Source organism: Rhinatrema bivittatum, chromosome 4 (assembly GCF_901001135.1).
Source record: "Rhinatrema bivittatum chromosome 4, aRhiBiv1.1, whole genome shotgun sequence".
Lineage (NCBI taxonomy): Eukaryota > Metazoa > Chordata > Amphibia > Gymnophiona > Rhinatrematidae > Rhinatrema > Rhinatrema bivittatum.
In genome coordinates, this window is record NC_042618.1 from 485,549,466 (window position 1) to 485,563,515 (window position 14,050).

The 14,050-nt window shown below is 45.6% G+C and overlaps 1 protein-coding gene across 1 annotated transcript in view; it reads right to left on the minus strand.

Moving 5' to 3' along the window:
- LOC115089460 (synembryn-B-like) overlaps positions 1 to 14,050 on the minus strand; it is a 161,345-nt gene that overhangs the window by 18,402 nt on the left and 128,893 nt on the right. The window contains exon 7 of the mRNA XM_029597551.1: positions 4,752 to 4,847. Coding sequence (XP_029453411.1) covers positions 4,752 to 4,847 — 96 coding nt within the window. The remainder of the gene's footprint in view (positions 1 to 4,751; positions 4,848 to 14,050) is intronic.

Genomic DNA, 14,050 nt, shown 5'->3' on the forward strand with positions numbered 1-14,050 from the left:
CACCTCTGTTCAGTTTTGATGTATCTACTGCACTCCTGTTTTATGTAAAACCAGCAAGATAGTTTTCATGATTGCCGGTATATAAAAACCTTAAATAAATAAATAAATAAATAAATAAATATGTTAAATACGTTACATATAACAAGAGAGAATGAATACGGTGCATATAACAAGTGAATGAATAGGGAACATGTAACAAATGCCTGAATACATAAAGCTGTATAATGAATATGGAACATAATAGCCGATGAATGAAAACATATAGCCAGTGAAAGAATATGGAACGTATAACCGATGGGAAAATGGACTTAAGTCTGATCTCACATCGTGGTAGTTTTAAGTGTCAGGATAAGCTTGGATGAAGAGCCAGGTTTTTAGTTTTTTTTAAACTCCAGGTGGCTTGGTTCTAGTCGTAGATCTGGGGGGAGTGCATTCCATTGATGGGGGTCTGCTGTAGATAGTGCGCACTTCCTTAGTGATGTATTAGCTGGAGGGGCATACAGTGTGCCTTTGTATGCACTTCTGATGGGTCTGGATGAAGTATGAGGTCATAGTTGTGTGCTTAACATTATGTGTGTCGCTTTGTGAATAATTGTGAGAACTTTAAAGAGGATCCTGTATTTGATAGGCAGCCAGTGTAGGTTACGGAGGATAGGGGTGATGTGTTGTCTTTTGTTGGAGTTTGTGAGGATTCTAGCGGCGGCGTTCTGAACAATCTGTAGAGGCTGGATGGTGCTGGTAGGGAGTCCGAGTAGAAGGGAGTTGCAGTAGTCGATCTTGGTTAGATGATGGATTGTAACACCAAGCGGAAGTCATTGAAGTGAAGGAGTGGTTTTATTTTTGAGGACTTGCAATTTGTAAAAGCAATCCTTTGTGGGTGTTTATAAATTTTTTTAGGTTTAGTTGGTTATCGAGCCAGGCTCCTAATCTCTGACGTCAGGTGAGAGATTGATGTTTAAGCTGGTAGGTTGAGAGGGGCTTGCTGGGTTGATAGGGCGAAATTGTCATCATGGGAGATATAGAGCATCTCCGTTTTGTTGGCATTAAGAACTAGGTTGAGGTTGGAGAGAAGGTCCTTGATTGGCTGAAGGCAATCATTCCAGTGGGAGATAGTTTTTGAAGGGACTCTGTGATCGGGATCAGAATTTGTATGTCGTCCGCGTAAGGTAATGAATTAGCTTAAGGTTTGAGAGTAAGTGGCAGAGCGGGAGAAGGTAAATATTGAAGGAGAGTGGGTGAGAGTGAGGATCCTTGAGGGGACTCCCTGGTCTGAGAGGACTGGATGAGATTCTTATTGTTTATCCTGACTTTATAGAAACCTGTTGCATAGGAAGGACTTAAACCAACTGAGTGCTGAACCTTTGATGCCAATGTTCGCTAGATGATCTAAGAGTAATTGTGTGTTTTACCGTGTCGAATGCTGCAGACAGATCTAGAAGAACCAGGAGGTAAGATTGTTTTTTATCCAGGTTTAAGAGAATAGTGTCCATGAGTGATAGAAGTAGGGATTCGATATTTAGAGATTTGCGAAAGCCGTATTGAGCCGGGGCGAGTATGTTGTTATCTTCAAGGTATTCTGAAAGTTGCTTGTTACCATTTTCTCCATCAGTTTGGCAATCAGTGGTAAGTTTGCAATGGGGCGGAAGTTAGCAGGATCCGTTGGAGAGGCGTTTGGCTTTTTTAGGAGCGGTTTAAGAATTGCTAGGTTTTAAACTGGTTTGGTACCGTGCCTTGAGATAAAGAGGAATTTATAATTTCTGCTATTGGTTAGCGATGGTATTCGGGATGGCGATGAGCAAGTTTGTCGGTAGAGGATCTGATGGGTGGGAGGATGGTTTGAGTTCTTGAGTGTATTTTCTATCTCAAGAGAAGAAGTGGGCTCGAAGGACTCAGACTAATGTTTTGCTGAGGCGGGATGATGAAAGGGTGAATTGGAGGGAGGCTGAGAGTTGTAAGAGGGGTGGGTTAGGTTGGAGATTTTTTCTTGAAGTAATTGGCAAGTTCCTTGGCTTTGTTGAGTGCTTGGTAGTCTGGAATGGTGGGAGGTGAAGGTTTGGTAAGTGATGAGACGTAGGAGAAAAGTGCCTTTGAATCAAGATGAAGTTGTGTATTTTTTTTTGCGTAGAAATCTTTCTTTGTTCTAAGGATAGCGTTCCTGTAGGTGTTGAGGAGGGATTTGTAGTTGGCTTGTGACGAGGGTAGAGGGTTTTTTTTCTCCAGCTATGTTCTTTATTCTTAGTTTTTGTTTAAGGGACTTAAGTTCAGGGGTAAACCAAGGTTTTCTGTTTGTCCACCGTGGGTTGTAGGACTTTAGTGGTGCTCGGGCAGATTTGATCCGCAATTTTCTTGGTGATATTGATCCATGAGGTGGTGGCTGTGGTTACATCTGAGAGGTCTAGTTGGTTTAGTTCTTTGGAAGCTGCTCACTGAGTAGGTCTAGTGAACATGGTTTCCTGAAATGGATGGTGGTTTTAGTGGAGGCTTGAGGTGGGGGATTTTTGATCTTAAGTGTCGTGTAGATGACTCGGTGGTCCAAACACGGAACTTGGGAGCAAGTGGGGTTGGAGTGGATGGAGAAGCTATCGTTAATAAAGATGAGGTCTAATTGTGTGGCCTGCTTTATGGGTGGGGCTGTTGACAATTTGAGTGAAACCCATGTAACTGAGCAAGGAGAGGAACGTTCCACAGTTGATGGATTGAGGGTAAGCGTCCACATGCATGTTGAAGTCTCCTAAGATTATGGTAGGTTTATCGGTGTTAATGTGTTTGGCTATTAGCTCAATCAAAGGAGAGGGGTCTGATTCTAAAGTACTGGTGGGGTGTAGATGAGGACTAATTGTAGTTGCTCCGATTTGAAGAGGGAGAATTCGATTTTGGTTGTAGTATTTGTTTGTTGTAAGGTTAGGCCTAATCCTTTTTTCGCCGCCAAGGGGAGCCCTCCTCCTCTTTTTTTGGGTCTGGGGACTGAGAAGAGGTCATAAGATTGCGTGGGAAGCTGGTTCATTAGTACTGTGTCGGTAGGTTTAAACCATGTTTCTGTGATTGCACAAATGTCTGGTTCACTTCTATAAGATAGTCGTTGAGAATGTGCGTTTTTTTTGGAGAGCGACTGTGCGTTAAATAGAGTTAGTGTAAACAGTGAGAGACCCAGAATTGTGTAATTGGAGATATCATTATTGGACTAAGCCTTTGTTGTCGTATAAAGGGATGAGATGTAGGTTGTAAGCATTCTGCCTTTGTTCCAGATTTTGGGTATAACGAGGGGTGTGAATCTATGTGTTGAGGATGAGGGGCAATATGTTGAGAAGGAGTAGAGTTCCTGCTGTATGGATGAATTGCTCCTGCCGATGTTAAGTTGTTGGTGGACAGATAGGTGAACAGAGATAGACCAAATCCCAGGATCAAAACAACTCTAGGTCATAAAATCTCTCCACACTTAGGGGCTGCACAAAGGGGCGCACAAAGGGGCAGCGCCTAGCTGGTGCTTAAAATTTAAAGCCCAGCCGGGCCTCTGCTGATTGGCTGCCCTGCAGCCGTCGCATGATTGGCTGGTTCGGTGGAGGGGCGGGCTTCAGTTGCGGAAAGAAGAAGAGTTCGGGCCCGGATTCAGAGGCTAGGCTTGCCTTGCGGTCGGCGGCGGCCCAGCCTGGGTGAGTGGTGGTCTGAGAGGCCTTACCCGGTGGGACGCCGGTGCCGATTGTGCAGGCCTGTCCGTTGGTCGAAGATGAAGGAGGAAGAAGATGTTTCGCTGGCTGACACCGGCATCGCCTTTGTAACCGATCATCGACCCGATTCTGGCAGCGCTGGCACCGCTGCTATCCAGGATGGGAAGCGCTTATGGCCGCTTTTCCAACGATGGATCCCGGGTCTCCGATGGCTCCAATGCCCTCCCCTCTGACAGCATCATTGGGAGGAGAAACACCGTTTCACATCCCTCCATCAGGAGTTCTGCCTCAGCCATCGATGCCTATATGTAGCGCACATTGCGAAATAAAATCCACCCTTGTTTCTACTGCATTTGGCTGTTAAGATGTATATTCAGTAACATGGTGAAGCTGCTGAATATACACACACACATATATATATATATGCACTTAGCCTGGTAGACTTCCAGCTAAGTTAAGACTTGCTCTATGGCGCGTCTATACTTATGTGGCTAACTCCGAATATCATATATGTTATTCGGCTAACTCGATCTGGGACTTATTTGGCTAAGTGGCAGCTGCTGAACATAAGTGCATATTCAGTGGCAACTACTTAGCCATACAAGTCCTGCTTATCCAGCTAAACAGCACTGAAGGCCCTTTGAATATTGAGCCCTCAATGTTTTGTGTAATCTATGGGTGATCTTGTCCTTGTATACCACACCTGGAGGATAGGAAGGGATTTTCATTTTCAGTTTTATTTTATTTTTCCAGGGATTATAAGTGTTTATTGTAATGGACAGCAGTGGAAAATAATGACTTATTTTTCTGCCACTGATGTTCTCTCATTTTGTCCATTACAATAAACACTGATAAATTCCAGGAAAAATAAAATGAAAGCTGATAAATGAAGGTCCCTAAGTACAGTTAAATAATCTCTTAAAATCGGTGAGTGTGACATAGGGAGATAAATTAACATGTTCCAGATAAAACAGGAAGTCAATGCTGGGATTAAAACTCAAGAGTTCCTCATTCCTGGCCTTACACAATAACCAGCAAACATGTCCACTTCCTTTAAAAAACAAAAGTCTATGCTTTTGAGTTTACCTGAGCTTTGATGAACTTCCTGATGTTCCTATGAGTTCTGGAGCATTCTGTCAACAGTGTAAGCACTGGAGTGAGACCCTCCCGATAGCTGCTTCCCTGAAAAGCGATCAAATGAAATTCAACAAAACCAGTTCAATGAATCATAGCAAAAACAGAACCCCCCACCCCCACTAAACCAAACACCTATTCTTCAATTACACATACGGGGAAGTTTGTGTAACCTGCAGAATTGCAAAGTAGAAGGATGCTTTTGTTACCATACAGTGCAGACAATTTTCAAAGGAAAACTCTGCAGGCAGTTTCTCTGTTCAGAACTAGCCAATGCAAAGTATGAGCACTAAAAGAACCTATGGCACGTATGTGTGCTAAAAGTGCCCATGTAATATACATGTGATAAAAGAACCCATGCAAAGTATGAGCACTAAAAGAACCTATGGAAAGTATGTGTGCTAAAAGTGCCCATGTAATATATATGTGATAAAAGAACCCATGCAAAGTATGTGCACTAAAAGAACCTATGGCACGTATGTGTGCTAAAAATACTCATGTAATATACATGTGATAAAAGAACCCATGCAAAGTATGTGCACTAAAAGAACCTATGGAAAGTATGTGTGCTAAAAATACTCATGTAATATATATGTGATAAAAGAACCCATGCAAAGTATGTGCACTAAAAGAACCTATGGAAAGTATGTGTGCTAAAAGTGACCAAGTAATATACATGTGATAAAAGATCCCATGCAAAGTATGTGCACTAAAAGAACCTATGGCACGTATGTGTGCTAAACGTGCTCATGTAATATACATGTGATAAAAGAACCCATGCAAAGTATGTGCAATAAATGAACCTATGGAAAGTATGTGTGCTAAAGGTTCTCATGTAATATACATGTGATAAAAGAACCCATGCAAAGTATGTGCACTAAAAGAACCTATGGAAAGTATGTGTGCTAAAAGTGACCATGTAATATACATGTGATAAAAGAACCCATACAAATATGTGCACTAAAAGAACCTATGGAAAGTATGTGTGCTAAAAGTGCCCATGTAATATATATGTGATAAAAGAACCCATGCAAAGTATGTGCAATAAATGAACCTATGGAAAGTATGTGTGCTAAAAGTGCTCATGTAATATATATATGTGATAAAAGAACCCATGCAAAGTATGTGCACTAAAGAACCTATGGCACGTATGTGTGCTAAAAGTGCTCATGTAATATACATGTGATAAAAGAACCCATGCAAAGTATGTGCACTAAAAGAACCTATGGAAAGTATGTGTGCTAAAAGTGACCATGTAATATACATGTGATAAAAGAACCCATACAAAGTATGTGCACTAAAAGAACCTATGGAACGTATGTGTGCTAAAAGTGACCAAGTAATATACATGTGATAAAAGAACCCATGCAAAGTATGTGCACTAAAAGAACCTATGGCACGTATGTGTGCTAAAAGTTCTCATGTAATATATATGTGATAAAAGAACCCATGCAAAGTATGTGCACTAAAAGAACCTATGGAAAGTATGTGTGCTAAAAGTGCCCATGTAACATATATGTGATAAAAGAACCCATGCAAAGTATGTGCAATAAATGAACCTATGGAACGTATGTGTGCTAAAAGTGCTCATGTAATATACATGTGATAAAAGAACCCATGCAAAGTATGTGCACTAAAAGAACCTATGGCACGTATGTGTGCTAAAAGAACCAATGGAAAGTATGTGTGCTAAAAGTGCCCATGTAATATATATGTGATAAAAGAACCCATGCAAAGTATGTGCAATAAATGAACCTATGGAACGTATGTGTGCTAAAAGTGCTCATGTAATATACATGTGATAAAAGAACCCATGCAAAGTATGTGCACTAAAAGAACCTATGGCACGTATGTGTGCTAAAAGAACCAATGGAAAGTATGTGTGCTAAAAATGCCCATGTAATATATATGTGATAAAAGATCCCATGCAAAGTATGTGCAATAAATGAACCTATGGAAAGTATGTGTGCTAAAAGTGCCCATGTAATATACATGTGATAAAAGAACCCATGCAAAGTATGTGCACTAAAAATCCTATGGAACGTATGTGTGCTAAAAGTGCCCATGTAATATATATGTGATGAAAGAACCCATGCAAAGAATGTGCACTAAAAGAACCTATGGAAAGTATGTGTGCTAAAAGTGCCCATGTAATATATATGTGATGAAAGATCCCATGCAAAGTATGTGCACTAAAAGAACCTATGGAAAGTATGTGTGCTAAAAGTGCCCATGTAATATATATGTGATAAAAGAACCCATGCAAAGAATGTGCACTAAAAGAACCTATGGAAAGTATGTGTGCTAAAAGTGCCCATGTAATATACATGTGATAAAAGAACCCATGCAAAGAATGTGCACTAAAAGAACCTATGGCACGTATGTGTGCTAAAAGTGCCCATGTAATATACATGTGATAAAAGAACCCATGCAAAGTATGTGCACTAAAAGAACCTATGGAAAGTATGTGTGCTAAAAGTGACCAAGTAATATACATGTGATAAAAGAACCCATGCAAAGAATGTGCACTAAAAGAACCTATGGAAAGTATGTGTGCTAAAAGTGACCAAGTAATATACATGTGATAAAAGAACCCATGCAAAGTATGTGCACTAAAAGAACCTATGGAACGTATGTGTGCTAAAAGTGACCAAGTAATATACATGTGATAAAAGAACCCATGCAAAGTATGTGCACTAAAAGAACCTATGGAAAGTATGTGTGCTAAAAGTGACCAAGTAATATACATGTGATAAAAGAACCCATGCAAAGAATGTGCACTAAAAGAACCTATGGAAAGTATGTGTGCTAAAAGTGACCAAGTAATATACATGTGATAAAAGAACCCATGCAAAGTATGTGCACTAAAAGAACCTATGGAACGTATGTGTGCTAAAAGTGACCAAGTAATATACATGTGATAAAAGAACCCATGCAAAGAGTGTGCACTAAAAGAACCTATGGAAAGTATGTGTGCTAAAAGTGACCAAGTAATATACATGTTAGGAACACTCCTGCCCGTGGGTTCCCCCGCGAGCAGGCTACTCACACCAAGCATGCTGTTTTCGTCGCCGGCACGGCAGGACGCCGCCATCGGCCTGCCCACGCGGCCCGGAGGCCGCCCCCGTCTCTCCTCTTCACCGCGGCCGGAGCCGCGGACGTTTCAGCCTTCTTTGGGGCCTGGGACCACCCCCGACGCTGCCTTTTATCTTCGCGATGCTAAGGCCGCATTCCCGGGCTGGCCCGGCAGCTGGAGCCGCTCCCGGGGCTCCCCGCAGCGGCTGGAGCCGCTGCCGACATCAGGGCCTGCTTCTCAGGCCCTGCCCTGCGTCTGCCGCGATTACGTCGGTGCAGGCCACTGTCCGCGGTCCTGCACAGCTTCCTGCTCTCTCCTAGGCGCGCGGCTGCATCTTCTTGCTACATTTAAAGGGCCAGACACAGGAAGTGTCCTGGCCCCACCTCTGTAACTGTTTCCTGCACCAGCCCTATAAAGGGCTGCTCCGTGAATCCGTTCTCTGCCTTGCATCGAGGTGACTTCGTTCTGGAGGCTCCTGCCTGCCAGAGCCTTTGTAAGGTCTTCTAGTCCTCGTGGAGCTCCTCGTCTCGTTCCTCTGTATCATGTCATGTCTTCATGCCTGAGGTCCTCATCCAGGTGTCCTGGTGTCTTCATGATCTTAGTCCTGGTGTTCCTGCCTTCCTGGATGTTCATTCCTACGTCTCCTCTTCAACGCTCCTGAGCCTTCTGGTCCTGTGGGCCGGACTCCCTCAGACGACATCTTTCCCGGGCTGGAGTGGCCTGCAGGTGGACAGGTGTCCTGTGCTCTTGAGCCGTCATGTCCTGGATCTTTCCTGCGCTGTCCCGTTCTCCTCATGGTCCGTGACCAGTCTGCAAGGGCTGTGTAGGGCGCGCAGTGGGACAGGGTGGTCCGCGACTCAGTCCCACGGGTAGCCTGAGTAGGGCGCCCTGAGAGACAGTGCCAATGTCCGCCTTCCTGGCTTCTAGTCTCGTCTGGATTCCAAGTTCCTTGTTGTGTCTGCACTTCAGCGTCATGTTTCTGATGTCGCTGCATCGACCCTGGTCCAGGATGCCGTCACATCGACCACTGGTCCGTGATGTCTTCGCATCAGCCCTGGTGTCAAGTCTTCGTCTGCGATGCCGTTGCATCGATTCTGGTGTCACGTCTTCATAGTCCTGGTGTCATGTCTTCAACCCAAGTCTTCGTGCCATGTGATGCCGTCGCATCAACCCAAGTCTTCGTGCCATGTGATGCCGTTTCATCAATCTTCATAGTCTTGTCTTCGTGTCAAGGTCCGTCTGCCCTCAGCCTCAGGCCAGGCCTGCTGCTCCATGCTGCTCGCAGCAGGTCCGAAAGGGCTCGGAATGGTCGGAGGACCATTCAACTTCCAACATCCTCGGATGTTGGCCTTGGGAGCTTGCAGGCCTGGCAGAGGGTACGACTGTCAGCCATGCGGAGCCACCGTCAACCCTCGGCCCGGCCTTGAAGGTCTGGGTCGGGCTGAGGCCCATGGGCACACTAAAAACCCGTACATAACAATACATGTGATAAAAGAACCCATGCAAAGTATGGTGGTGGTGCGATCGCTGCCGGCTTTCGCAGGACCAACCCCCCCACCCCCGTTACCAAAGGATTCTCTAAGTTCTGCGAACTTAGAAAATCCAGGCCTAAGTTACTTAAATGGCCAGCTTTGAATATTGACCTCGGTATTTACTGGAATAACACCAGAAAAACAGCACTGCCCTTAATAATCTCTCACCCTCTTCTTCTCTGGCTTGGATCCTACACTTTCTGTGCTTTTCCTGTCCTACTGCTCATTGAGTTAACAAGGACTTGGATTGGACTTGACTCTGGATACGTTACGTTCCTGTCTACGCTACTCTGCTGCTTCCGTGCTGCCGCTGGAAGCTCTCTCTCTGCCCTTAGGGGTAACTGCTAACCTGGGTACCCGCTCCTCGGGGGCCCTCTGCTTTGTTTCAGGTGCCTTACAGGGAACAGGTACTCATTCCTCGAGGGCCTGTTCTCCCTGCCTCGGTGCCTGCACTTACTTCTTCAACCTGGTGGAATCGCCTATCTACAGCAAACACCTAGTGAGTACATTAACTCTTAGTCTATCTCATCTACAGTACTTCCTTGCTGGGAAACCTGCTTCGGAACCTCCCATTACCAATGGAGTGAGAAGGGCTCACTCTGCCGAAGTCCCTGAAACTGCAACTACCAGACTGCCTCACTACTGCCACCTTTGGTGGCACACTTCAAAGCTGTTTAATACAGAACTATCTGTGTTTGTGCGTCTGAGTCTAGCCTAGTACTGTGGCTCCTCACGTGGCTCCTCCCTGTGGGCGTGGTTATCTTTCACAGTACCCAGGGATCCACCCAAACACCACTCATTCATAACAGTGAGCCCTCTATACTGCAGCATAGTTGATGCAGTCTCATAAGCGAACCTACGAACATATGCCCTGGAGCGGGACAGTGTGGAGCTTCACCTATATCAGCTGTGCAGGTTGGGTCCATGAGTTCTGGTGGCTGGTAAGATTTAGGTGGGTGCCTAGGGCAGTGAAGAGAGCAAGAATCCAAGAGCATGCTGGGATCTTATGCCTGATTGTCTGCTTTTATCGTTGCTAACTTTCTTTTCTTTTTAAACACTGTCTTGCTTTATACCCCAAGTCTCTTGCCCTGTATGTTTGTCTTATTAGATTGTAAGCTCTATTGAGCAGGGATTGTCTTTTTGTATGTTTGTACAGCGCTGTGTATGTCGTGTAGCGCTATAGAAATGTTAAGTAGTAGTAGTAGTTGTAGTAGGCCCAGGTGGCAGGTGAACGTGGTCAGGTCCAAGGCACAAGGTTGATACCAGGAGATCAGGCCAGAGTGGATAAAGACACACAAGATACTGATGAGATAAGCAGAGGAAGGCAGGGCTGGATGAGGCAGGGCAGGAAGAGGCAGAAACAACAGAAAGCAGGAATAGACCCGAAGAAAGATGCTGGAGCAACACACACTGCTGGAAGCAGGAGACCCGTTGCTGAGGCAGTCCGAGGAGCCCTTAAGTAGTCAGAGACTGCTGGCGTCATCAGAGAGTGCTGCGGGGATTCTCTCACTGAGGACTCTTTAAAGGTAGGGGCTGTAAGCGCATGCCTTAAAGAAAATCAGGATGGCAGCAGCATCGTTGTGTGTCGGGCCATAGTTGGTGGCATCCATTCTGCGCTGAGGTCAGGGCCCGCCAGCAGCATCGGGATGAGCTGTGAATCCTAACAGTACTCTTTTTTACACCCCATTTACAGGTAGTTGATTTAGGTAATTTGGAATCAGCATTTTCCATAGCCTCATGATCGTAACAATTTAGTTTCCCTTGTTTAAAGGTATCCTTTTCTGTTAGCTGCTCAGAAATATGCGTTCCTGAGCAACTTCTGGCTTTCTCCCCAGGGTTTAGTATAAAATCTGCTCTATTTCCTTTTAGCACTAGCTGCTGGGTTCCGTTTCGGTTAAGGTGGAGCCCATTCCATTGGAATAGGTTCCTCCCTTCCCCAAAAGTTTCCCGGTTCTTAATGAATCTAAAGCCTCCTCCTTGCAGCATTGTCTCATTTATACTTTGAGACTCCGAAGTTCAGCCTATCTTTGGGGTCCTGCACATAGAACTGGGAGCATTTCTGAGAATGCTTCCCTAAAGGTTCTGGATTTTAATTTATTACCTAAAAGCCTAAATTAACCTCGAGAGCCACCCTCTTGCATCTTCCTATGTCACTGGTGCCCATATGGATCACAACAGCAGGCTCTTCTCCTGCAGTCTTTAAATCTATCTAGGTGATGTGCAAGGTCCACTAGCTTTGCACCAGACAGGGAAGTTAAAAAGGAATCCTCATGGCCACCAGCCACCTAGTTATTTACATTAATCACTGGCATCATCTCCAACATGGTCTGTCTCCTCTTTATCTCTGATATCCACTTTATCTCTCTTCTGTTCCTAGTTAAAAATCCCATCTTATCAGGCTTGCTTATCCAGGTAGATAACTCATAAGGGTGAATTTTAAAAGCCCAGTGGGTGCATTAATTAGTGGATGCGCAAATAAATTGGGTTTGCATGTGCTGAGCAGATTTTAAAAGCCGGCGAGATATGTATGTATCTCCTGCAGCGTGTACATCTCGGAAGTTTTCAAAAAGGGGCGGGGACTAGGCATGGCCTGGGCACGGACATTTCAGAGCATGAAATTGAGATGTGTGCATAAATACTTACTCATTCCGGAATGCCGAGGCCCCCGGCCACATAACTTTACTTCTGCTATGGATGATATGAAACTTAAAAAAATAAAGAAAACTAGGCAGATATGTGGGGTTTTAAAGGTCGGGGCTATCTGGGGGAAGTGAAAGCTATCAAACCAGGAGAGGTGGGAGGGCCTATCTCTAAACTGGGCCTACTGGGGACAAAGTGTTAAAGCTGGGAATGGCATGGCCACGCGCTTCTCTTAAAAATTCCCTGATTTACGTGGTAGAAGTAGGATTTGCATGCCCATACGCGTGCCTACTTAAAATTTGGTGTGCACTGCCAGGCTATTTTGTAACATGTGCGCATATATGTGCATAAGTTATAAAATAGCCATGTCCCTGGGTGTGGGCTGATACATGTGCACATGTGTGCCTGCTGTTATGGTTTTGCATGTGAACCTTTCGCTGAGGTGAAGTTAACTCCGCCCACAGGGAGGAGCCCTGTGGACGTCAGTGTCGGCAGGCTTGGTCTCGGTACACAGGAGTCAATGGAGTGAGCTTTATTAATGGAGAGAAGAGAGAGACACAGTCTTGCGTATTGGGGAGATTCCCCAAGGATCTGTTGATAGATGAAGGTCTGGTGGAGACCGCAGAGCGGCACGCCAAGAGTTCTTACAGGCGATGGTACCTCCTGTTGCAGATCTGGTAGTGGCCCGCAGCGCGGGGTATGCCGAGGATCTGAGCTGGCAGAGAGCGGAGGCAAGGTAGCCCATGGTAGCTGTAGAAGTGGCAGGTCCTGGTTGCGCAGGAGAATGAAGAGTAGTTGAAGCAGGCGGTAGTGGTCCGAGGAACGGGGTACACCATCAGACGATTCAGCAAGTGAAGAAGAGTAGTGGGTAGGTGGAAATGGGTAGGTGTAAGTGCAGCGAGGCCCTCCGAGGAGCTGATAGCCCGGGTGCAAGTGAGCCCCCGAGGAGCGGGTACCCAGCGAAACAGACCCACGAGGAGACAGGAACAGGAATCCCAGTAGAGTGGAATTAGGCAAGTAAGAAACTCCTTGTTAACTTGTCTCAGTCAAGAGCCGATCAGTTTAAGTACTGGTGGAGATTGACGTCATCGGGAGGGGATGCCCCCGAAGTTCCCGCCATGACGTGTACTTAGGAGGCCCTTGGGCGCGAGCGCCTAAGTGATCCCAAGTTAGATGAGACAGGCAGAAAAGAGGTGAGCATCAGAGGGCGTAGCCGTCTGCGACCGAAGGGCGCAACAGTACCCCCCTTCTTAGGGCCCCCCCCCCCCTCCGGGGTTTCGGTTTTCTGGGTGAGCCATATGAAATTGCTTGATGAGATCCTTGTCAAGGATGTTACTTGCCGGCTCCCAGCTGTTCTCCTCCAGTCCATATCCTTCCCACGAAATGAGATATTCCCAGTGTCTCCCATGCTTCCGTACATCAAGGATAACATCTACCTGGTAGGTGATGTTGTCCATTGCAGAGAAGGGCTGTGGCTCAGCTGTCTTCTTAGAGAGCGGCTTCAACAGAGATATGTGGAAGGCGTTGTGGATCCGAAGTGATGATGGTAACTTCAAACTGTACGTCATGGGTCCTAGACAGCAGAGCACAGCAAAAGGCCCAATGTAGAGTGGCACGAATCATGCGGATGGTAGCTTGAGACATATGGAGCGGGTGCTAAGCCATACTTTGTCTCCGGGTTGTAATTGTGGGGCGGCCTGATGATGTGTATCGTAGAACTTTTTGGCCTGCTGCCCTGCTTTCTGTTGAAGTCCTTTTGTATGTTCGCATTTTCAATGTAGTTCTTGTGCCGAAGCCTGAGCTGCTGGAGATGAGACTAACAAGGGTACTGGTAGTGGAGGCAAAGGCTGACGGCCATACACGAGCTGAAAAGGTGATGATCCGGTAGCAGCGGAGGGATTTGAATTTAGTGCAAATTCAGCCCAGGGAAGCAGCTCAGACCAATCGTTTTGTCTGGAGTTGACATATGATCTCAGGAACTGCTTTAGTGTGCGGTTTATTCT